Source organism: Puma concolor, chromosome E4 (genome assembly GCF_028749965.1).
Source record: "Puma concolor isolate L17-30 chromosome E4, mPumCon1.1.hap2, whole genome shotgun sequence".
NCBI classification, from domain to species: Eukaryota; Metazoa; Chordata; class Mammalia; order Carnivora; family Felidae; genus Puma; species Puma concolor.
In genome coordinates, this window is record NC_141683.1 from 44,428,818 (window position 1) to 44,454,993 (window position 26,176).

Consider the following 26,176-nt stretch of genomic DNA (forward strand, 5'->3'; position numbering starts at 1 on the left):
TGAGTGAATTTAGCACCCTCTCTTCCTAAAATCTCTGACCATCACACCAACTTTCCTGTTCTGACTTTTTTCCCCCTTCAAACAAAACTCTAAGAGATACAGATTGTAAGATAGGAAGGAGTAGCTTTTTGTTTTAGTTGGTACTATAACCCTAGGACCTAGCACAGTGTCTGGAACATAATAGGTGTTAGCTATTTATTGAATGTTGTAGTACCCTCCCATCTTATATGTAACACTGCTCCAAAAGGAATCCCACTTATGCCATAGGAAGCACCACACCCACATGAATGATTTTTGAACAGATATCCACAATATTGGATTTTACAGGAAAAATAGTAAATCCTAGAGCTGGATTAGACAATTTTCTTAACCCCAGCCAGTCAATTAACTAGGGTCTACATGCCAAATACAGCCCCAAATCCCTATGAATGGACTTCTTTAGATATATCCTAGTCAAGAAACTTTCTAAAATAAGTCTTTTTTTTTTTTTTTGAGACACAATCCAAACCTTCTAGAATCTTCTATGTTTATCTTTACTCATTCCTGTCTGTTTTCTACTCTGGTGCCCTTATCTCTGTTTCTTTAATAAATGTCTTTACTCTTGATGTTTGGCTTTTTTGTTGTGCTGCTTCCCCAGTTTACTTCTAAATTACTTCCCTAATAAACCTTGAATAAGCATCATCAGAATCACAGACTCCATTTTGAAGGTCACATCTGTATATTCACTTTCTGCAGAAATGTTAGGGATTAGCATAACTACAGTGCAATCATATTTCTATGAAACAAGCACCAGGAAAACACAGTTGTTTTGTGCTTTCAGTACACAGTGATTTGTGCGTGTGTGTGTGTGTGTGCGTGTGTGTGTGTGTGTGTATGTTGTCATGCCATCTGAGCGGATGGCTTTTTCAGCAGTACTTCAAGTCAAAGTAAAAAGTTGAGCCCAAGGGTAGGTAGGAAATCACTCTTTCAATAGGCTCAAAGATGGGTCCGGTTTCCTTTCTTCATTTTAGTTATGTCCAAGTTGGAGGCTTCAAGTTTATGAGTGACTTGATCAAATTAGATTTTAATTCTTTCCTCCTTCTCTCTCAGATTTCTCCACATCACCAAATGTATCAGGACGACCAACTGCAAATGTCGCAAACGTCCGGAGTACAGACCTTGAGAATGAGGATATAATCCTTATGAAGCGTCGTATATTTGGCCACAAGATTATCGTTGTCAACTTTGCGATCAATGATTTATATTTTTTTTCTGAAATGGAGAAGTAAGTTTCCCATCTCTCCCTGTCATGGCTTTCCAAACTTAGTACCATCCAGCAAAGACTGGAGTGGTCTATAAATGGTACCGTGATTTCAAACCTGCCAAGCAGGAATCTCCAACTGAAAATCTCACTGAATTCAGTCACTGTGTCAATTTCTGACATTCTTCCCTTTGGGTACTAGAAGCCCCTCAGTATTGAAAGAGTACTTACTTATACCAAGGAAGTGAAGCACTTTTTTTCTATTATTTGTTAATATGATAGAAGTTCTCTTACGTAGCACCACAGGGCCAATAGTTCTTTAGTTAGAGCAAAGAATTATAATAAAACTTGTGTGTGTCTGTATGTATGTGCATGAAATTAATATATGTATAATATATTAATTATATATAATATATATTAAATATATATATTATTCCTTGCTTTATTCATCCATCTTATGAAAAAAGCAAGTAGTAGGAACAAACTGGAGGTCATTCCATTACATCTTTTGGTGAGTTATGTAAATCAAAACATCTTTCTACTCTAGGTCAGATTATTCTTACCTGTTGTTCAGTGCCATTTCTACTTAGAAATATTCTTTTTTTAATTTATTTTTTTAAATTTACACCCAGTTAGTTAACATATAGTGCAACAATGATTTCAGGAGTAGGTTCCTTAGTGCCCCTTATCCATTTAGCCTATCTTCCCTCCCACAACCCCTCCAGCAAACCTCTGTTTATTCTTCATATTTAAGAGACCCTTGTGTTTTTGTCCTCCTCCTTGTTTTTATATTATTTTTGCTTCTCTTTCCTTATGTTCATCTGTTTTGTATCTTAAAGCCATCATATGAGTGAAGTCATATGATATTTGTCTTTCTCTGACTAATTTCACTTAGCATAATACCCTCTAGTTCCATCCATATAGTTGCAAATGGCAAGATTTCATTCTTTTTGATTGCTGAGTAATACTCCATTGTATACAAATACCACATCTCCTTTATCCATTCATACATCAATGGGCATTTGGGCTCTTTCCATACTTTGGCTATTGTGGCCAGTGCTGCTATAAACATTGGTGTGCATGTGTCCCTTCAAAACAGCACACCTGTATCCCTTGGATAAATACCTAGTAGTGCAATTGCTGGGTCGTAGGGTAGTTCTATTTTTAATTTTTTGAGGAACCTCCATACTGTTTTCCAGAGTGGCTCCACCAGCTTGCATTCCAACCAACAATGCAAAAGAGATCCTATTTCTCCACATTCTCAACAACATCTGTTGTTGCCTCAGTTGTTAATGTCAGCCGTTCTGACAGGTGTGAGGTGGTATCTCATTGTGGTTTTGATTTGTATTTCCTTGATGATGAGTGATGTTGAGCATGTTTTCATGTGTCGGTTGGCCATCTGGATGTCTTCTTTGGAGAAGTGTCTATTCATGTCTTTTGCCCATTTCTTCACTGGATTTTTGCTTTTTGGATGTTGAGAAGTCTGAGAAGTTTGAGAAGCTCTTTATAGATTTTGGATACTAGTCCTTTATCTGATGTTGTTTGCACATATCTTCTCCCATTCTGTCAGTTGCCTTTTAGTTTTGCTGATTGATTCCTTCACTGTACAGAAGCTTTTTATTTTGATGAGGTCCCAATAGTTCATTTTTGCTTTTGTTTCCCCTGCCTCTGGAGACGTGTTGAGTAAGAAGTTGTTGTAGCCAAGGTCAAAGAGGTTTTTGCCTGCTTTCTCCTTGAGGATTTTGATAGCTTACTGTATTACTTTTAGGTCTTTCATCTATTTTGAGTTTATTTTTGTGTCTGGTGTAAGAAAGTGGTCCAGGTTCATTCTTCTGCATGTCGCTGTCCAATATTCCCAGCACCACTTGCTGAACAGACTGTCTTTATTCCATTGAATATTCTTTCCTGCTTTGTCAAAAAATAGTTGGCCATATATTTGTGGGTCCATTTCTGGGCTCTCTATTCTGTTCCATTGATCTGAGTGTCTGTTTTTGTTCCAGTATCATACTGTCTTCATGATTACAGCTTTGTAACACAGCTTGAAGTCTGGGATTGTAATGCCTCCACCTTTGGTTTTCTTTTTCAGGATTGCTTTGGTTATTCAGGATTTTTTCTGGCTCATTACAAATTTTAGGACTGTTCTAGGTTCTGTGAAGAATGCTGCTGTTATTTTGATAGGGATTGCATTGACTATGTAGATTGCTTTGGGTAGTATTGACATTTTAACAATATTTGTTCTTCCAATCCAGGAGCATGGAATAGTTTTCCATTTTTTGTGTGTCTTCTTCAATTTCTTTCATAAGCTTTCTATAGTTTTCAGTGTATATATTTTTCACTTATTTATTCCTAGATATTTTATGGCTTTTGGTGTAATTGTAAATGGGATCCATTCCTTGATTTCTCTTTCTGTTGCTTCCTTATTAGTGTATCGGAATGCAACCGATATCTGTGCGTTGATTTTATATCCTGAAACTTTGCTGAATTCATGGATCAGTTCTAGCAGTTTTTTGGTGGAATCTTTTGGATCTTCCATATAGAGTATCATGTCATCTGTGAAGAGTGAAAGGTTGGCCTCCTCCTGGCCAATTTGGATGCCTTTTATTTCTTTGTGTTGTCTGATTGCTGAGGCTAAGACTTCCAATACTATGTTGAATAACAGTGGCGAGATCGGACATCCCCATCTTGTTCCTGACCTTGGGGGGAAAGCTCTCATTTTTTCCCCATTGAGGATGATATTAGTGTTGGGTCTTTCATACATGGCTTTTATGATCTTGAGGTATGATTCTTCTAGCCCTACTTTCTTAAGGTTTTTTATCAAGAAAGGATGCTGTCTTTTGTCAAATGCTTTCTCTATATCTATTGAGAGGATCATGTGGTTCTTGTCCTTTCTTTTATTAATGTGATGTATCTTATTGATTGTTTTGCAAATATTGAACCAGCCCTGCACCCCAGGTATAAATCCCACTTGGTCATGGTGAATAATTTTTTTAAGGAATTGTTGGATCTGGTTGGCTAATATCTTGTTGATGATTTTTGCATCCATGTTCATCGGGGAAATTGGTCTATAGTTCTCCTTTTTAGTGGGGTCTTTGCTTGATTTTGGAATCAAGGCAATGCTGGCTTCATAGAAAGAGTTTGGAAGTTTTCGTTCCATTTGTATTTTTTGGAACAGCTTCAAGAGAATAGGTGTTAACTCTTTTTTAAATGTTGGTAGAAATCCCCCGGAAAGCCGTCTGGCCCTGGACTCTTGCTTTTTGGGAAATGTTTGGTTACTAATTCGATTTCTTTACTGGTTATGGGTCCGTTCATATTTTCTATTTCTTCCTGTTTCAGTTTTGGTAGTTTATATGTTTCTAGGAATTTGTCCATTTTTTCTAGACTGCCCATTTTATTGGCATATTATTGCTCATAATATTCTCTTATTGTTTTTATTTCTGCTGTGTTGGTTGTGATCTCTCCTCTTTCATTCTTGATTTTACTTATTTGGGTTCTTTCCTTTTTCTTTTTGTCTAGGGGTTTACCAATGTTGTTAATTCTTTCAAAGAACCAGCTTCTGTTTCATTGATCTGTTCTATTGTTTTTTTGTTTGTTTTGTTGTTTGGTTGTTTTGTTGGTTTTTTTGGGGAGGGGTTCGATAGCATTGGTTTCTGCTCTAATCTTTATTATTTCCTGTATTCTTCTGGTTTGGGGTTTTATTTGCTGTTCTTTTTCCAGCTCTTTAAGGTGTAAGGTTAGATTGTGTATGAGACCTTTCTTCCTTCTTTAGGAAAGCCTGGATTGCTGTATACTTCCATCTTATGACCACCTTTGCTGCATCCCAGAGGCTTTGGGCTGTGGTGTTATCATTTTCATTGGCTTCCATGTACTTTTTAATTTCCTCTAATTTCTCGGTTAGCCCATTCATTCTTTTGTAGGATGGTCTTTACTCCCCAAGTATTTGTTACATTTACAATTTTTTTTTCTTGTGGTTGATTTTGAGTTTCATAGCATTGTGGTCTGAAAATATGCATGGTATGATCTCAATCTTTTTGTACTTGTTGAGGGCTGATTTGTGTCCCAGTATGTGATCTATTCTGGAGAACATTCCATGTGCACTGGAGAAGAATGTGTATTCCACTGCTTTAGGATGAAATGTTCTTAATATATCTGTTAAGTCCATAGGGTCCAGTGTGTCATTCAAAGCCGTTGTTTCCTTATTGATACTTTGTTTAGGTGATCTGCCCATTGTTGTAAGTGGGGTGTTGAAGTCCCCTAGTATTATGGTATTATTATCAATGAGTTTCTTTATGTTTGTGATTAATTGATTTATATATTTGAGTGCTCTCACATTTGACCACAAATGTTTACAATTGTTGGGTCTTCTTGGTGGATAGACCCCTTAATTATGATATAATGTCCTTCTTCATCTCTTGTTACAGTCTTTATTTTAAGGTCTAGATTGTATAAGTATGGATACTCTGGCTTTCTTTTGTTGACCATTAGCACGATAGATGGTTCTCCATGCCCTTACTTTCAATCTGAAGGTGTCTTTAGTTCTAAAGTGGGTCTCTTGTAAACAGCATATAGATGGATCTTATTTTCTTATCCATTCTGTTACCCTATGTCTTTTGATTGGAGCACTTAGTCCACTGACGTTTAGAGTTTTTTGCCATATGTTGCCTGTAGAGTTGGAGTTTCTGGTGGTGTTCTCTGGTCCTTTCTAGTCTTTGTTGCTTTTCTTTTGTTTTGCTTTGTTTTATTTTTTCATCTTTTCTCCCTTCAGAGAGTCCCCCTTAAAGTTTCTTGCAGGGCTGGTTTAGTGGTCACAAACTCCTTTAGTTTTTGTTTGGGAAAATTTTAATCTCTCCTATTTTGAATGACAGCCTTGATGGATAAAGAATTCTTGGTTACATATTTTGCATATTCAAAATTGAATATATCCTGCCACTCCTTTCTGACCTGCCGGGTTTCTGTGGATAGGTCTGCTTCAAACCTGATCTGTCTTTCCTTGTAGGTTAAGGACTTTTTTCCCCTTGCTGCTATATGATTCTCTCCTTGCCTGAATATTTTGTGAATTTGACTATGATATGCCTTGTTGATGGTCGGTTTTTGTTGAATCTTATGGGAATCCTTCGTGCTTATTGGATTTTGATGTCTGTGTCTGTTCCCAGTTAGGAAAGTTTTCCACTATGATTTGCTCACATAACACTTCTACCCCTTTTTTTCTCTCTTCATCTTCTGGACCCCTATGATTCTGATGTTGTTCCTTTTTAATGAGTCACTGATCTATCTAAATCTTAAATTGTGCTCTTTTGCCTGAGTCTCCCTTATTTTCTGCTTCATTATTCTCCATAAGTTTGTCCTCTATATCACTGATTTGCTGCTCTGCCTCATCATTCTTGCTGCCATGGCAGCCATTCGAGATTGCAGCTCAGTTATATCATTTTTATTTCATCCTGACTAGCTTTTACTTCTTTTATCTCCGCAGAGAGGAATTCTAATCTATTTTAGACCCCAGCTAGTATTCTTTTTATTGTGATTCTAAATCCTGGTTCAGACATATTATTTGTATCTGTATTGACTAAGTCCCTAGCTGTTGTTTCTTCCTGCTCTTTCTTTTGGGGTGAATTCCTTTGTTTCATCATTTGAAGGAAGAAAAGGAATTAATAAGGTAAAAAAAATTAAAATTAAAAAATTAAAAACAACACACACACACACACAAATCAATTAAATGATGCTAGACTCTAGGTGTGTTTTGGTCTGTTTATTGAAAGGAGCTTGATAGATTAGAGAAAATGGCAGTAAAGGGGGAAAAAAACAAGAAAAAAAGGAAAACATTTGAAAATTTGAGAAAATGAATACAATGAAATAGAATAAAATGAAATGATGGAACTAAAATAATTTGAAAAATTTACAAAAAAGTAAGAAATATAGGAGAAAAATAAAAATAAAATTTTAATAAAAATTGAAAATAAAAGGATTTTTTCTCTTTCTGTATTCAAGAAAAAAAAGAAACAAATAAAAAAAGAAAATTCAATAGATGGACCAGTTAACAGACTGAAATACAATTAAATATGTTTTCCCCTAGAATTCAAACTATGAAACATTTTATAGTCCACAAACTAAACAGGTGGAGAGATTTGTGGTGTGCCTGAAGAGCGAGGTTGGCCCTGTTGGGTGGGGCTTAGTGTAATGGCTCCATTCTCCACTAGATGGCACAGCTTAGCTTAGTGGGTGGATTGTTGTGGTGCTTGTAGGTGTGACTGCGCATGTGAAGGAGGGGGTGTCACCCAGCTACCCAGTCTCTAGTATCAGCACTCTGTGCTCCCCCTGCCAGCAATTGCACACCAGTCCTTTGTCTCTGGCTTCCATCCACTCTGCACTTTTACACTGTCTGTGACCAAGCTGTTAGGTTGCCAGGTGGCACCTCCCTCATGAGTTTTATCTCAGATGCAGCTGTTTCCCAACCCCTCACTTCTGAGGCACTTCAACTTTGATCCGCTCAGATCCTCTGGGGGAGGGTCTCACCAAGCAATGGCCAGGTGCCAGCCATACCCAGGAACATTCGTGGGACTGTGCTGCTGCCAATGTCCAGAGACTGTGCCTGGGTGCCAGCCTGCCCCAGGAAAAGTTCACATGATCGTGTAGCAGCAGTTTTTCAGGGATTATGGAAAATCACAATACACATCTGGCACCAGGCTTCACCAGTAACAACCTTGTTCTCTGGGGTCTGCTGGGACTGGGTGACTGCACAGCCGTTACCAAATGTTTTTCCAGCAGTGGAGCCACTTCTCCTATGTGGCCTGAGGACCTCCCAGACTCTACTCTGCTCCCGGGGATTCACCCTTCCCACCAGAGCACCATCAGGTATTGAGCTGCAGAGTCTCAGACTCTGTGCTCCCCCTGTTTACAGAGTCTTGATGAAATTTAAATCCTTTCCTTTCTCCTTTTTTAGTTCAGTCCCCATGGCTGTTTCCACTTTTCCACTTTCCCTCCAGCTGCTTTTTGGGGGGGCATGTTTTTCCCGTACTCTCCCCCCATCTCCATCCTGTCTCCACAAGCAAAAACAGCTCCCTGCCCTCTGTGGCTTCTCTCTCCCCCAGTTCACCTCTCTGCACCAAGTACCTGCTGAGCTCTGTGGTTCAGGTTGTGCATATTTTTGTGTTAATCCTCAAATCAGTTTTCTAGGTGTCAGGAAGGTTTAGTGTTGATCTGGCTCTATTTAATGGACATGAGACACACAAAAAAAACTTCCATGCTTTTCCACCATCTTGGCTCCTCCCCCTCTACTTAGAAATATTCTTAACCAAGTGTGTTTTCATGTGTACAGCTGCCCAATTTGTGAGCCCAGAGCCTGAACTGGCAAAAAAGTCATACTGGAGTAGAGAAGTTAGTCAGTGGTTATCAACCCTGGTGCACATCAGGATTGCTTGAAGCTTATGATTACTGCCAATGCCAAGGTCCCTGAGATTTGGATTTTACTGGTCCAGTGTGGATCTTGGGAACTTGTATTTTCACAAGCTACTCATGTGATTCTGATGTGCAGCATAGTTTAGAACATGGGTCTAGTATCTCCAAAAGACAGTTGAGTTAAAATTTCTCTTGAACATTTGCAGAGACAAGCAAGTGACTGTAAGAGGAATAAGAGCCTCTACTTTATTCCTTGTCCTCAAGGGTGGGGACATCTTTGTTACTCAGAAAAAGCATGTTGTTGGAATACTGATTTAAAATTTAGAACACATTTTCCCCATAGAAATGATGTACTACATACATGGTGATTAGATACCTTATGTACTAAAGTAGAATGGCTTGATTGTCTTACAAGTCTATATTTTAGATGTGGTGTGCTTTTTTTTTTTGAGAACTGTGTTATAAGTTCTAAACTAATTTAAAAATAAAGACAGAGATGCATAAGTGGTATTTAAGTTGACATAAGTTGGAAGTCCCCTGTACATACATACAGATCACTTAGTCTTCTATATTACTTCACTCATTGTGTATCATTATTATTGTTTTTGCTTGCCTCTGGTTGGTTAGCTTTTTAAAAATGTTTAATTCCAGTATAGTTAACATACAGTATTATATTAGTTTCAGGTGTAGAATATATTGATTAAACAATTCTATACATTATTCAGTGTTCATCATGAGAAGTATACTCTTAATCTCCATCACCTATTTCACCCATCTGCCCACCAGCCTCTCCTCTGGTGACCATCAGTTTATTCTCTATAGTTAAGAGTGCATTTCTTGTTTTTTCCTTTTTTTTATTTGTTTATTTTGTTTCTTAAATTCCACATATGAGTGAAATCATATTGTATTTGTCTTTCTCTGACCAATTTATTTCACTTAGCATTATACCCTCTAGCTCCATCCATGTTGTTGCAAATGGCAAAATTTCATTCCTTTTTATGGTTGACTAATATCCCATTGTGTATATATAGCATAACTTCTTTATCCATTCAGTGGACACATGGGCTGCTTCCATAATCTGGCTACTATAAATAATGCTGCAGTAAACATAGGGGTGCATACATCTCTGTGAATTAGTGTTTTCATATTCTTTGGGTAATACCCAGTAGTGGGATTACTGGATCATATGGCAATTCTATTTTTAATTTTGTGAAGAAGCTCCATACTTAAACAGTTATTATTATGTCGAATCATACTAATGTACTTTCACTTACCTGTCAAACTTTTGATGTAAAGCCAAAGCCATTCCTCTAATTGGAGATCCACATATTTCTCTTGCACAAACTATATCCAAAATGCTATCTGCTAATTCTGATTTTTCTTTCTTTCTTTCTTTTTTTTTTTTTTTAATTTTTTTTCCCCAACGTTTATTTATTTTTTTGGGACAGAGAGAGACAGAGCATGAACGGGGGAGGGGCAGAGAGAGAGGGAGACACAGAATCGGAAACAGGCTCCAGGCTCTGAGCCATCAGCCCAGAGCCTGACGCGGGGCTCGAACTCACAGACCGCAAGATCGTGACCTGGCTGAAGTCGGACGCTTAACCGACTGCGCCACCCAGGCGCCCCCCTTTCTTTCTTTTTTTAAAGTTTAATTTACTTATTTTGAGAGAGAGAGAAGCGAGCAGGAGAGGGGCGGGGAGAGGGGAAGAGAGAAAGAATCCCAAGCAGGCTCTGCACTGAGGGCACAGAGCCCAACGTGGGGCTTGAACCAATGAACCATGAGATCATAACCTGAGCTGAAATCAAGAGTCAGTCACTTAATAGACTGAGCCACCCAGGCAGCCCAAATTTTTCTCTCCTTAAAGTGGAGTGAGAATTTAAAGGTTACTGCAAGGCAATTAATCATTCTGGATTTTTATACTTGTTTTTTCAATGTTTTAAATTGCTTTGTCACACCCAGCTCAATAGCAACTTTTTGAAAAGCAGCTTGTCTTTACTGGAATGTTACAAGGCATTGAAATTTGTTTTCACAGAAACAGCAAACACCTTTTCTTTTTATGTTCATATTTTATCAATTTTTATAAATTACAAATTATAGTAACAAATACAATAGGCAAAAATATTTGAGAAGAAACATGGATAATTCTCAGTATATACCTGCCTCAACTCAATGGAAAAATGTGAGAGTGTATTGCAAAATGTACAACCAGTGTATACAGTGAGCACGTTACAGGTATCAGTGTGTTTTCAGAATTTCAGAGCACCTGGTAACTTAGCACATTAGTTAGAGGAATTGGGTTAAGAGATCTTCCACTGCACCCCAGTGAGGCATTTGGCTCAGTTCCATGAGTGCTTACTGATTGCTTACTCATTCTTGTGCACGGGATTTGACATAGGAGATACAAAAGACAACTAAGACATGCTCTCTATTCTCTAAGATCCCACAAGCTGATCTGGATGGCAGACAAAACACAAATAAGAGTTAAGAAGTAGGATGATAGGTGCAGGAAGTGCATTTGGACAACTAAAAAGAAAAGCAGAACTTTGTTTTCCATGTTTACTGCTGAATCCCTGCTCTTGGAACTGCACCTGGCAAAGAGTAAACCCTTAATAAATGTCTGCTGATTGGATAAATAAACGGATTTGCAAAGTAAGCTTATAAAGGGAAAACATTGGTAGTCTACTCTTAGGAAAATTTTAAATGGTTAAGATTTAAAGTGGCCTGAGAGAGGGGCACCTGTGTGGATTAGTCAGTTAAATGTCCAACTCTTGTTGATTTCAGCTCAGGTCATGATCTCACAGTTTGTGAGTTCGAGACCCACATGGGGTTCTGCACAGATACTGCAGAGCTTACTTGGATTCTCTCTCTCCCTCTCTCTCTGCCCCTCCCCTGCTTTCACTGTCTACCAAAATAAATAAACATTATATATATATTTAAAATATAAAATATAAAGTTGCCTGAGGCCTGAGAGAAATAAACTGTGTACTTAAATCAAGACAAAGTATAACTGACAGATATTTGATGGTTAGTAAAAGAATATGTCACTAGGAGACAGTAGAAAGTAGTTGCCAGGGGTTATGGGAAGGGAGGAATGGATAGTTTTTATTTAATGGGCATAGAGTTTCAGTTGGGGAAGATGAAAAAAGTTCTGGAGATGGTGTTGATGGTTGAACAAGGTAAATGTATTTAATGCCACTGAACTGTACATTTAAAAACGGTTAAACTGGTAAATTTTATGTTAGGTATATTTTACTATAATTTAGAAAAATAAGAAAATTTTTTAAAAAAGCAAGAGAAAAGCACTATCTTGCCTCGGAGAGTGGTGGTAATTGTGAAAGTGTCAGCAGAGAAGGGAAAACAAAGAAAAAGATAGCCCTTAGTTCCTGAAGTTGTCAGAGGCAAAACTTGTACAGAGACAAGGGTGGAGGGAGGATGGGATAAAGGGCGTTTGCAGTAAAGAAATACACTTGAAGAAGCACTTAGCACATTACCTGACCTGTGGTAGGTGCTCAATATCTGCCAATGGATGCATTATGATTAAATGAATAAAGTTTCAACCTGGCCAAGGATTGGCCCTGTCTTTCTTAGGTCAGAAATGGGTCTGGGCTGGCTGCCCTATTTAGTTGCTGCTTTGATCTTCTCCTAGCTGATTTCCTGCTTACTGCTTCTTTTTAGATTTAATAATTTGGTGAGTTCAGCTCACATGCTGCAAGTCAACCAGGCATACAACGAGAATGACGTGATGCTAATGAGGTCCAAACTTAATATCATCCTAAAGCTCTACCTGAATTCTGAAATTCCTCCAAGGCTGAGGGTAAAGGGAACTCTCACTTCTTTCTGGGCTTTTGCCAAGAAGCATTTCTTCCACAAGAAATGATAGCTAATAGGCACTTCCTAAGTCCTGTGTCAACCAGATGTCCTTTACTAGAAGTTGCATGACAACATGCCGCTTTCTGGGGAGAGGATGGTCTTATAGGTACTGAGGGTACCTATAGGTACTAGGGGTCACAAGAGGTTTTCTGCCTTCCCTGGAATTATGTCAGTGACAGGCTCCCATTCTATGGGTAGGTGAACATCTCTGAATCCCAGAAGGATGCTATCCTTGCTTCCATTGCAGAGGGCCACCTAGATCGGAGCATCTTCCATGGGACTATCATGTCTCTCTTCCCCATCATTATGTACTTCTGGAAAAGGTAAGTATTTCCCCTTGCCCAAAGATTATAAGGGCAGGAAAACACATTTGACTTCCTAAAGAGTTTTCTGTCTTCCTCTAACTCTCTACTTCATGGTTTCCATTTTCATGGGAACTACAATGGTGTATCCTTATCCTACTTGCTACACTTGGCCTCTCATACTCCCACACTGAAACTAAATCAGAAGATGGAAGGTCAAGTAAGACTGGGGATCAGAGTGCCTGGGTCCCACATCCCCTGGCTCCCACATGCTTGGGAAAGGATGTTAATTTTATTAGGCATAGGTTCCTCACCTAAGCATGAGTATGGAACATGGCTATCTGGGGAGAAATTCTGTCAAGACTCACACAACTGCACTTGTGCTTAAGGAGCCCCATTGAGGCAGTAAGACAGCAGAGTTTTACTCTGTTAGGTCCAAATACCATAATATTTCAATTTTCAAGAGGAGCTTAGACATTTAGACTTTTATCTCTGGAAGTTAAAGTGGCAAATGTGGCAACTAACTCAAAACTAAACCATGGTAAGGAAACTCTGAAGGCCAAAAAACAAAAATGAAACAAACAAAATATTTGCAGGACATATGCAACCTGTGGCCCACTGGTTTCTAACCTATCCTGTCAAGGTTTGGACTGAGACACTGGCTCAGGTTCTCCCAGGTGGTTATTTACTCTTGTGGTACACTGTGGCTCCAGCCTGTATCTTCCACATAATGAATGGCAGTGCCCTGGGTGACAGTGACCAGAGGACAACTGGCTGAAATGTTCCAAGACAAGGCTAATTGAGATGTTTATATTATTATGTCATTCCAAGTCTTAAGAGTTCCCCCCCTCCTCTCTCTCTCTCTCTCTCTCTCTCTCTCTCTCTCACACACACACACACACACACACACACACACACACACATTACCTTATTATAAAATAAGTGTAAAGTTTGCATACTAATCTCTAACCTTTATTTTAAAATCCCTATGATAATAAATTATTTAATACAGGATTGAAAGAAATTAAAAAGCAAAGTTCAACAAGGTTAGCCTTTTGAACACCAATTGTTACCTAGCACTAAGACTAGATTTGACTTAGTTCTGCTGAGCAGGATTAAATAGAAATTTTTCCTGATTCTGGAGAATGAGAAACCCCTGGGAAATGCATGCTGCTCCTGGCTTGAGTCAGTGCTCTGCAGTCTCTTATACTTATTTAGGAAATATAGGGGTGCTTTAGGGAGGCTTTGAATCCCTAATCCTTATGTAGTTGATTCTTTCCTTGCTTTACTGTATACTCCTATATAAAGAGTTTTATATTGCATAAACTGTATTCACATATCTTATCCCAGATGAACCTCTTAATAACCCTATGAGGTGGGTGGAACAAAGTGTTGTTATCCCCATTTTATAGATGAGTAAACCAAGGCTCAAAGGAATTAAGAGACACATAGGATCACTTGGAATTAGGTAAACCAGGATTAGAAACCAGGTCTCTCTGTCTCTTAAGTACCACAAAGAATGCATCATGTCACACTGGGAGCTGCATAATGGGAGGGAGACCCATTTCAGCAAATGGAATGGCAGAAACCAACTGTGATCAAATAGAGTGTCCTTTAAGGAAAGGAAGGAGGGCAGCAGTCAAGACCATCAGAGCCAAGTCAGGATAGAAAATAAATCCAGTCTTAGCCGAGACTGGACCTTAAGGGGGCCAATGCAAGGGTAGGCTGAAGGACAGCAAGGGGTTCGGGGCCAGGGAGAAAGAGATGAAGAATATTGTGAGGGATTCCAGGGAGCAGTAGTTCTCAGGTTCCAGTGAGTATATGAGTCCAACTTCATGTGAAGAGCAGAGGTCTGTCTACTCCGGGGAAAGGGCTGCTGGGAATACGATGACAGGGTCATGACCTTCAGCAAGGGACAGGATGAAACCAGGGATTGGGACCTGAGAGGAAGTCAGTCAGACACTCTGGCTGTACCAGGTGGGGTTAAGTAGGGAGTTCATACTCTGATGCTCAAGCAAGCATCCCAGGGATTGACCCCCACCTCAGACCTATGTACAGTAGGTTCTTTAAAGACTCCATTCACTGGTTCCAGAAGGGAATTCCAACATACTATGCATGGCAGGTCCTCACTGGAGCCAGGCCTGGACACAGAGGAGGCCGCAGAAGAAGGGCCTCTGACAGGCAGCACTCCAAGGCCAAGTCTTTTCTCTTCTCTATTACACACTCCATTCTCTGTAAGGACTGTCCCTGTTCTGGTTCCCTTGTGCTCCATGCTCCAGCCTCCTTAGCTGATAGCTTTCTCCCTGTGACCAGAAGCCATTCTTTTCACAGGTTTTCTTCCTGGAAGGCAGCCCACTCTTACTTCCAGTACAGGGGGAAGATATTTAAGGATAAAAAAACTTCTCAAAAGCCCGTGCACAAGTATCCTCCTTTGAGTGGAGGTAAGTTCTATACCTATGTTCATGACCTACAGCCCCATTCTCCAGCAAATCAGACTCATGAAGGGAAAGCAAGGGTCCAAAAGACCAACTTCAGACTTCACAGAGGATATTGTCTTCTGGAGGGGTGGGCATCTCATTAACTGTACTCTTAGAGAAGCATTAAAGTGTATTTTATCTGTGGCTATTAGTGCCAGATAAAGGGAACCCATGCACCAATCGCTGGCAGTACCTCCCAATAGCTTTGGGATGTGGGTCATTGTCATTGTCTATGTGGTGGGTAAATGGAGGAGGGGACCTGCTTTACTGATATTTAAGAAGCCTCCTGCTCCAACTATCTCCAGAAACCCTACCATCTGAAAATTATGTATTTTATAGTGTTAAGTGACAACCACTTAAGTGGTAAATATATATATATATATATCTTTACGCATATATATATAATTTTATGAGAGCATGAAAAAAATTCAGAAATAAAATGTTAATAGGACTATCTCTGCTCACTGTGATTATGAGAGATTTACATATTGATTATTAATATATTATAATTAGACATTATTAATATATATTATTCATATGTTTTATATTAATCTATTTACAAATAAATAGATGTGTTTGAAAACACATACACACATGTTTTCTTAGCACAGAGTAGCTAAACTCAGTCCCTTTCTTAATATCTGCACTGAGATCAGTGCTTAAGCAAAAGGGAGTTTTAAAAAGAGGGAGGAGGGTGCACAGAGCAATGCCTAGAGAGGACGAGACTGAATGTTTTTGCTTTGAAACATTCTGGGAACCAAAGAGAACAGGTTGGTGAGTCTGGGTCTAGTACCAGCATCAAAACAAAATATGGAGGTAAGATAGGAGTCTTAGAGACAGCAGCAAACTATCCTGTGAAAGAGCTGACCATTCCATGGTTTCAGCTTAAATTCTGCCCAGTTCTCATGTCCATTTTACCTGACACTTAACACTGTCCCTCCTCCAGCCCCCTCACAAACAAGTATCCTGCCCCCTTTCAGGAGTACAAACGAGGCTCTTGAGACTTAACCCATCCCTAGCTTGCCTGAATGGTAGGGGAAACAACTCTGGACCAGTTTCTGCCCCTCTGAGAGGGTCCTCACCTGAGTAGGAAATAAAACACCTACCTCCCTAGCTGGGGCTGCCCTCATAGCCAATTAATATTGCTCATTATCCTTTTCTCTGCCTTGTAAAGTGTCACATCAGTAGACAGAAATTAACAATCTTTTCAGTATGTGGAGCCAAGTGTCCCTGTGGGAATAAAGGCTCATTTAAGTGAGGGTGGAGGGATGGGTTGGAGGATACTAACAGGGAAAGGAGAGGGAGGTGAGCAGGCAGGGTGGGCAAATGATACTCAGAGGAGCAAGAACATGCCCCTTAGTGGTAACCAAACAGCTTCCAATATTTGGCTCATTTCCTATTGCTGAGCTCTAAGGAAGTAAATCCCCAAATCTTTTCTGGTGTCTGAAGTTGGAAGAGGGCAACAGGATGCCTAAATTAAGGGGCAGGACACTTGGGTTCCTGTCCTGAAGAGTCATCGTTTATGTGTTGGAGGACATTGAGCATTTTGCTTCTCCTCTCTCCACCTCAGATCCCTGATCTCAAATTTAGAGGTTTGGATTTAGATAATGTCTATCATTAACATACTGTACTCAGAGGAATGTCATTAAGAGTTTCCTTGCTTACACAGATTTATTTTGTCAGATGTTATAAGGGATTTTAATACACCCCCCTCCTTCTTCCCTAGGAGATCACGCCATTTTAAGATTCACCTTGCTCAGAGGTATTGAGTGGTTTTGGCCTCAACAGCAGGAAATAGTAACAAGTTCAGTCCAAAATTGTGAGTTGGGATTGGAATCCCACTGATGTCAAAAGCCTACTCCACAGTTAGAGGATGGCTAATGCCAGTTTGGCCAATCTCCTTAGTAACCACAAGGAGACTGAGGTACCCAAAATGTGAAGCAACTTTTTCCAAACCACACAGCTTGTGAGTGGCAGAGGTGGGATGAGAAATGGATCTCTTGGCTGTCCTTCTGGGCCTCCATGCATAGCTCTCATTTGAATAACTGTACTTTCTTGATTCTTTTATAGCCCCTTGAAGGCAGGTTCCTTAACCTTGTCTGTATCTCTGCTGGCTCCTCTGCCATTTCTGGGTGTGATGTGTGACCTTTATTAAGAGATGATTGTAACATCCCAATTGTTATTTTCCCTTCCCACTGAGAACACCTGTGGGCTTGAATAGGACCTCCAATCTATACATCCTGGTTCCTGGAAGTGCCTGCTGCTGATCTTCTTATTCCTGTAATAAACACTCTGGTCCTAGCATCCCATATTTGAGCCGTGTTATTTCTTTTTTTCCCCCCATCTTCAGCCTCAAGGAGTTAATCCCACTCCCAAGTACTAAAGTTGCCTTGGGTTCCACATGGATTTCAGGTTGGGGATACTCTTTTCTGTTGCTTATGGGCATAAAATGCCAACTTTCCTGTTCTACTCATTTGCATATGTCCTCTCATTGCTTAATGGTAGAGGCCTCTATGGAATATTGCCCATGATCCATAGAGTCCAAACAGCCCTAAAGTCTTGTGGTTCTAGTGTTCATCTGGCCCAGTCTCCTTATTTTACTTCCCTGGGTCTGTGGGGTTGGCATCATGACCTTTGCATCCAGATGAAATGTCTACTAAGACAAAAGGTATTACAGCATCCAAACCAGGTCTCCTTAAAGTCCCTGGAGAATCACTGCTTCAACTTCACTTTCCCAACTCCTTCGTTGGAGGTATTTACCTGGAAGCTGTTCTGGGATGGCCCTCCTGGGCTGGAGGTCCTCCAGTGAGTGCTTGTGTCCTGAGTTCTGATGAAGTTTTTCTCTGTATTTGTCTTTAGCTTCATCTAGCAACCTTACCCCATCAAGACATGTGCTCTCCACTGTGCAGCTGTGTCCTGTCACAGGGTAGGCATGAATCAGAAGTCCTCTTCTTCAGTTCAGAGCTGCTTTGTCCAAGTGTACAATGGGAGACAGGGGAGAAACTTTTTGGAAACCCAGCTCCACATCCTGATATTCCTCAGCATGTAGAGCCAAGGTGTTGAGCTTAGTGCTTCCAGAGAGGCCTGTAGTCAAGATAGTTAGGGAAGGGTTTCTCTGTGGCTGTCTTTGCTCACCTCTAACTAATACAGGCACTTTTAGGAAGTTGGAGTCCCTGACCCATCCTCCAGGAGAGCACTATTGCTGGGGGAAGAGTGTCCCAGATGATCTTTTATTGCCAGCCTCCCTAATACTCCAGCCTTTCAAAGTAAGGTACATAAAATGGAAAGCAGAGTTGTTCTACTTGGCAGGATATTAGCAATAAAAGCTATGAAGGACTCGAGCCTGTCAAAATCGGATTCAGCCTAACTCACTTCTATACAAGCACCAAAGTGGAATTAATGCTAAGTTAAGGTTCTGAGAGAATCCCCAGAGAGTCATGGAAGCCACAACTGAGCCCAAGAGCTGCTTAAAAGTCAAGGTTATAGATAGCAGCCTCTGTGAATGGAAGGTCTGGTTTCCTCACCAGCCATCCCACCTTCTCAGACCTTCTACAAGTCTGACAGGGACTTGGAGCTGCCCCAGCATCACTTGCCAGTGCTGGTGCCTGGAAGGCAAGCCAGGTAATTTGGAGTTCTTTGTACAGAAAGACAATGCATAGCTTCACGGGTTGCATGTTTTTGTGGAGGAAGGTGAGAATGAGAATGCAAGGGGCCATATCCTGAAGGCAAAGGGTTTTGGTTTTGGCCATTGCCATTCCTAAAGAGAATGATGGCAACAGACCAGCAGAGATTACACTAGTGATCTCATTGCCATTCTAATAACTGGCCACTCTTCTTCTTCCTTCAGACAAAATTTACCCAGCAACAAAAGGGAGAAAAAGTAGTCAAGTCAGGCTCCCAAAAGAGGCACATCATCTCTCAGAAGCCTCCTAACACTGACAGAAATGAAGTGCCCTGTGTCATCTTCCCTAGAAAGATAAATGGAGTGACAGCCCAAACATGGCAAGACCAGACTGCAGTGGGTAAGATGGGGCGCAGAGCATGACCAGAAGCACCTCTGCCCTCCTTGAATGGAAGGTCCTGTCAGAGATGGTCTTTCCATAGTGGGAATGTAACAGATCACCCAACTCATAGGGTCAGGAGACCTGGGCACTTAATTCACTCTAGAGCTGCATGGGCTTGAGCAAATCTCTGACTCATGGTTGTCAAAGAATCCCATGACAAATGTATGAAGGTGTCATTAAACACTCTTATAAACAAGGTATTCTTTTTATCAACAGTGACAGGTGGGATCTTTTAATGCTAGTATCTCCCATTTGGACAATGATTCACATCCATTGTATTAGGAAATCCTCACAACCCTGTGAGTAACCTTGTTAAAAACTACTTATTTTTATTATTTTTTTTTTAAATTTTTTTTTTCAACGTTTATTTATTTTTGGGACAGAGAGAGACAGAGCATGAACGGGGGAGGGGCAGAGAGAGAGGGAGACACAGAATTGGAAACAGGCTCCAGGCTCTGAGCCATCAGCCCAGAGCCCGACGCGGGGCTCGAACTCACAGACCGTGAGATCATGACCTGGCTGAAGTCGGACGCTTAACCGACTGCGCCACCCAGGCGCCCCAAAAACTACTTATTTTTAAACAGATGAAGAAACTCACACACACAGAAGGTAAGTGACTCTCCACAGATCAGGTAGTAAGTGTAGACCAGGTAGTAAGTGGCAGAGTCTGGACTAGAACGCACCACTTGTGAGCCTTTGGATAGATCTCATTCCATGGTCACCCTCTATACAACTTTTCATGCCCAAAAGGAATAGTTCTTCACTGGAGTTCTGTTTATTTGCCAATTAATATGTAAAGAGACTCTGGGAAATTTTGACCTAGTTATAGAGTCACTAAGCTCATTTTTTGTCCTTTGAAGAAAATCAGGAGTAAAATGACCAAATGTCCTAAATGAGCCCCCCACTTGAGATAATCAAGGAAAGATGGGCTCAACTCTGTGGGTTGTAGAACAAGGAAAGTAGAAGGCTTATTAGAGAAGCCTCTCCGATTTCCAGCCAGTTTCCTGCTATGCTGATGCCCTTTATTTCCTAGACTTTCCTCAAAGATGAAAAATGTTGTGATGTTAGGACAGGGCTGACAAACACATGGAAATGTGAGATCATCTGGATGGGACTTTGATTGCAGTAGCCCAGGAAGACTGTAAGTAGATGTGCCTAGAAAAGGTCTGAATGCAGATGAGGTGTGGAGAGCCTCAGGCCACTGGGAGAGGGTCCAGTGAGGCAAGCATTTAGCCTAAGAAAATCCCAGAAGAAGGAAGTGAAAATTTCTTCCCCTAAAGGTGCTAGGGCTCCAAAATAGAACCTGAGTTAACAGACAGAGCAGAGTGCATGAAACAGAATCCCAGCTTTTAAAAATCCGGCAAGAAACTAAGGCAAGATGCCAGGAAAAGAATGGAGAAGAGCCCTATTATTGAAATAGAAGTAGCAGGAATGGCCTTGGTCAAAGGGGAACAAGACCTTGTACATGGAATCAAAGAGGATTTTAGGCCAACAACAAAGTGATTGGTGAGGATCTGGTAAAATATTGATTCAGCGTCATGTGCCTAAATACCCTCACATTGTACTAAGCTGGACCTACTGATTGGTAGTAGGTGAGACCCACTGAAGGAAAAGAGAGATCACTCAAAGAACTCATTTGAAACTGTGATCTTTGCCCATTTCATAATTCTCTCCCTGTGTATGCTCATCCATGGGTATATTTTGTGCAGATATGCAAGTACACATAAACATGTTATTCAAAAAACTTCACAATAATTGATAGAACCACCCTGAATATAAAAAGTATTTCTCCTCATTTATTGAGGCTTGCTGATTGCCTCCTTTGATTTCTTATTCTCTCACTTCAGATCTAGCATGTTCTAGCCTCAGATTTAAGCTAGTATCACAAGAGCAATCACCTAGCACGCAAGCAAGTAATATAAATGGGCAAGCAACCCGTGAGACATAATAGGGAATGGTAGAAACTGATGAGCTGGTGAATACATCTCAAAGGAGACAGTAATAGCTCTAGCCAGCCAACTCAATGTGGTCAGAACTTCCTAACTTAGGACAGAGAGAGAGAGAGAGAGAGAGAGAGAGAGAGAGAGAAAGGAAGGAAGGAAGGAAGGAAGGAAGGAAGGAAGGAAGGAGAAAGAAAGAAAGAAAGAAAGAAAGAAAGAAAGAAAGAAAGAAAGAAAGAAAGAAAGAAATGCGGGAGAGAGGAAAAGAGAAAAAGAATAATAAATTAAAATTTTTTGGAATACTATGCAAGTCAAACAAAACTGGGCTTGTGATCTTTGCTTTCCACTTTTTCTTTCCCCTTGTAATTATATTGAGGCCCTGAGTCTATCTTAGAAAATATTAGAAGGGAGAAAGAGAATTCCAAACAATAGATCCATGGGAGTCACTGGCATCAAAGGTAAGGGCCAGGAAAGAAGGGCCAGGGAAGGAAGCTAGCCTACTTTAGTCCCTGTATTAGTGTTCTATTGCTAACACAACAAATTACCAGACATTTAGTGGCATAAAACAACACAAAATTACTGTCTTATGGTGCTGAGGTCAGAAGTCTGACCCAGAACTCATCGGGCTAATGTCAGGTATGCAGAACTTCATTCCTTTCTGGAGGCTCTAGAGGTGCATCTGTTCCCTTGCTCATTCGGGTTATTGGCACAATTCAGTCTCTGCAGTTGTAGCCCTGAGGTTTTGTTTCCTTGCTGGCTGTCAGCCTTTGCCTGACTGAAAAACCCTCAACCCTTTAATGGCATATTATATAAGACCATTGACAATTTGATCCCAATTTAGATTTCCAGATTCGTGTCTTGCCTCTCTTCCTCATACTTCCCATTCCCCAGCAAGGAGGTTGTATAAAACACCCTTCCTTTTCCCCTCCACTGGGTGGTAAGAGACATCACAACAGTGACACCTCCTGATTGTCTCCTGTCTCTTCCCACCATTTCCTGTCTGTTTTTGCAACATTTTTCCCTCTCTTTGTAGATACTTGTTTATATATATCCCTCACCTACTAGACTATAAACTTTTGTAGAGTAGAGACCATGTCCTATTTTTCTTTATGCCTCCAATTCCTAGCACAGTGACATAAAGATAATAGTTGCCCCAGAAATACATGTCAAATGCATGAGTGAATGCCAGGTTTATGAATGTAGTAGAAAAAATAGGATGTGCAGTTTATGCCTGCCCTAGCCTTACAGTTAACTATACTGACTTCACAGTGAGAGTAGACCATGATGTTTACCATAAAAAATCAAATCAGTAATTAAATATAATTGTGACTATCACAATAAAGAAGAAATATCAAATTTTCCTCATGAAACTTTTTTATGTTCCAATAACTCTTGATGTTTTAAGAACTCTCTTTTAGGAAGCTCATAAATCCCATTCAGACTAAACACTGACAGAAAGAAGCAGGGGAAAACAGCAAGAGAGGCAGAGAGATCCTCCTTCTACCTTCAGGAGCCTTCCAGTTATGTGTGCCAGGAAGTGACATATATCTTCCCTCTTTTTACAGAAGTATGAAAAGATATCTGTCCTTCATTTTGAGTGTCTCCAATTGATCCAAGTGTTTCTGCAGAGGAGGGGGGGAAGCTTGTGTGCAGCACCTCAGGATGCCAGGCCACACCTCTATACCTCAACCAGGGCTGCAGATCATTAGCCAGGATAAAGGGTGTCCATATTCACAATTGGTGGGCCTCCCATACTATTCTTAAAGAAAAGGGCACAGGGAAACAATATGTTGCTCCCTAGAGGCTCTTAAGGTCATTTTCAATTCAAGAAGTTAATGGAAATACTACTTATTTTTCTGGATTAAGACCATGGACCACCCAGTCTCATCCAGAAGCTCTGACACATGGGTGCTCCCCTGACCAAGAGTCCAGGCAAGGAGGCCCTGCTGCCTCATGAAAACTCATGTTTTTTCATGAGTCAGGCTTGTTTTAAATCCAATCTCTGCTCCTTAGTAACTTAGTGATCATCAGCAAATTGCTTAACCTTGCTGAGTCCCAACTGCTTTATGTGTAAAATGGAAATGTTTATGTCTACCTCCTAGGGTTGCTTGGAGACCAACCTGGGATAATATAGGCCACGTGTACTACATGGGGCCAGACACAGAGCTGGTGGTGAGGACATTAGTTGGTTCTTCTCTTTCTACCTTTTCCTGGAACATGAAGGAAATGGTTGACCAGGAGTGATATAGTTGAAGAGTTAAATTCAGAAAAAAATCTGAATGCTTTTCTTCCAACAAGATACATGGTTCATGAGCATTCAGTAGCCAGGACATCCACAAACCCATTAATTTCTTCTTGTTTTTTCAATGGTAGATAGAGGTTCAGTTTATCTGTATTTCAGCTAGCATTTTGATCAGTTTGAACAAAATTCTTATGGAGAAGTTGGAACAGTGTGGTCTGGATGATGGTATGGTTTGGTGTATTAAGTTATTAAATGAATTTACTTAAACTTGAAAAAAGGCTTATAAAGAAAACCCATTGATTTCTTTTTTTTTAATTTTTTTTTTCAACGTTTATTTATTTTTGGGACAGAGAGAGACAGAGCATGAACGGGCGAGGGGCAGAGAGAGAGGGAGACACAGAATCAGAAACAGGCTCCAGGCTCTGAGCCATCAGCCCAGAGCCTGACGCGGGGCTCGAACTCACGGACCGCGAGATCGTGACCTGGCTGAAGTCGGACGCTTAACCGACTGCGCCACCCAGGCGCCCCTAAAACCCATTGATTTCTAATGTATAACTTCTACATAGTCATTTGGAGGATTTCTACATGTTATATGCATCTACTGTAAGTAGGAGATAAAGAGATTTCCTCCTCAGCCCCTAACATAAATTTTGAAATACAGTAAAACTTTGGATTGCTAGTAACTTGTTCTGAGAGTGTTCCACAAGACAAGCAAACATTTCTAATAAATTTTAACTTGATAAATGAGTGATGCCTTGCAATATGAGTAGTATGTGACATCGAACATCACATGATCACAACTGAGCCAAAGGTTCTTCTCTCTCTCTCTCTCTCTCTCTCCCTCTCTCTCTCTCTCTCTCTTCTCTCCCTCCTTCCCTCCCTCCCTCTGCGGGACTGTGGGTGATTGCTTCTCATGCTCAGAAGCTCGGTTTCAGGCCATGGTGTTTGGCAGAAATCAATGATTTTTCAGAATATTGGAAGGTGCCCACAACTGACACTAATGTATTTTTTGTCACCTGAAAGCACCTGTGGACAGTCCTTTGCTTTTCCATACATGAGTAAGCTTAGGAATGCTTTGCTTCTTTCTAGGCAGACTGCCTGCCAATATAGACCCTTTCCTCCTGCTGCCTTATTGCCAGTTACATTAAATACAGTATATGACAAGAATTTATTAATACTGTACTATAGTCAATATCCATACAAGCATATAGAATGTCCCCCATGCAGAAAAAGGTTGAGAAGAAAGGCGATAAGAAGATTACAGTGGAAGAAGGAAATCATCGAGAAGTATAAACAAGGTATACAAGTGGCTGAAATTGCAAGATTTTATAAGAAGTCTACATCTGCATCTTGTCTGCAGAGGAGGAGAAAAAGGCAGAGGAATCACTCACTTGAAATGAGATTAGGGCGATGTGTAAAATGTGGGAAACAGTGCAAAATTTTGTAGAAAACACCACCTGAATAAGGCTGTAGCAGTGCGAGCGATAAATCTGTTTAACGACAATGCAATGTCACATTTCTGTGAAATCTTCAAAAGGAGTCAAAAGCAAGTGTTATTGGATAGGTTCCTTGTTAAATTTATACAAAAAGAAAGAGATTCCATTGAGCCAGTAGATAGCACTACCATTAGTGATAGTGAAAGATGTCCTACGCAATAACCCTCCTCTCTCTTGTCTCCCTCACATCAGCCATGAAGGTTTTCAAAGATAAGTGCAAGTTATTTTATTTTTATTTTTCTTTATACTTTGTATTTTCTCTATTATTTTTTATTATATTACAGTATTGTAATCATTTTTATATGAATATTTTTGGGTCGTGGAATGAATCATCAGAGTTTCTGTTATTTCTTATGGAGAAGTTCACTTTGATATACAAGTGCTTTGGATTACATGCATGATTCCAGAACAAATTATGCTTGCAAACCAAGTTTTTACTGTATTTAAGACCCTTTACTGAGCACTTACTATGTATCAACTTGGACAGGAATCAAAAGACTTATAGGTGAGCTAATGGAGGTCTATAGAGAAGTCTCCTTTTGCCTCTTGCTTGCATGGTTACTTAGAAGTCAGATATAACTCTTATCTTTGCTCCTCTTATAGGTAAAGTGTTTTATTCCCCTGACTTCTTTGAAGAATTTTTTCTTTATTTTATATATTCTGTAGTTTGAATATAATGTGTAGTTTTTTGACAGTCACTTACTTGGTGTTCTTTAAACTTCCTGGATTGGTGGCTTGGTGTCTAGTATCAATTTTGGGAAATTCTTAATCATTATTGCTTCAAGTATTTATTTGGTTCCTTTCTTCTTTTTCTGGTTTTCCCATTACATGAATGTTACTCTTTTTCTAACTGTCCCACAGTTTTTGAATTTTCTCTTCCCTTTTTCCCAGTTTTTTTTTTTTTCTCTTTTTACCTTTCAGTTTTGGAGGTTTGTATTGATAGATCCTCAAGCTCAGATTTTTTTTCTCAGCCATGTCCATCAAAGGCATTCTTCATTTATGTTAGTCTTTTTTTTTTTTATCACTAGCATTTCTTTTTTATTTTTTCTTGGAATTTTCATCTCTCTGTTTACATTACCCATCGTTCTTGCATGTTGGCTACTTTTTCCATTAGATTCACTAGCATATTAAGCATAGTGGTTTTAAATTTATGGT

General features: G+C 40.0%; 1 protein-coding gene across 1 annotated transcript in view; it reads left to right on the plus strand.

Annotated features, from left to right (window-relative positions):
• Positions 1 to 17,588, plus strand: part of RGSL1 (regulator of G protein signaling like 1) — a 105,538-nt gene extending 87,950 nt beyond the window's left edge. The window contains exons 16-20 of the mRNA XM_086693359.1: positions 1,090 to 1,264; positions 12,306 to 12,444; positions 12,699 to 12,823; positions 15,134 to 15,243; positions 17,006 to 17,588. Coding sequence (XP_086549485.1) covers positions 1,090 to 1,264; positions 12,306 to 12,444; positions 12,699 to 12,823; positions 15,134 to 15,243; positions 17,006 to 17,124 — 668 coding nt within the window. The 3' untranslated portion in view covers positions 17,125 to 17,588. The remainder of the gene's footprint in view (positions 1 to 1,089; positions 1,265 to 12,305; positions 12,445 to 12,698; positions 12,824 to 15,133; positions 15,244 to 17,005) is intronic.
• Positions 17,589 to 26,176: the final 8,588 nt, after the last annotated feature.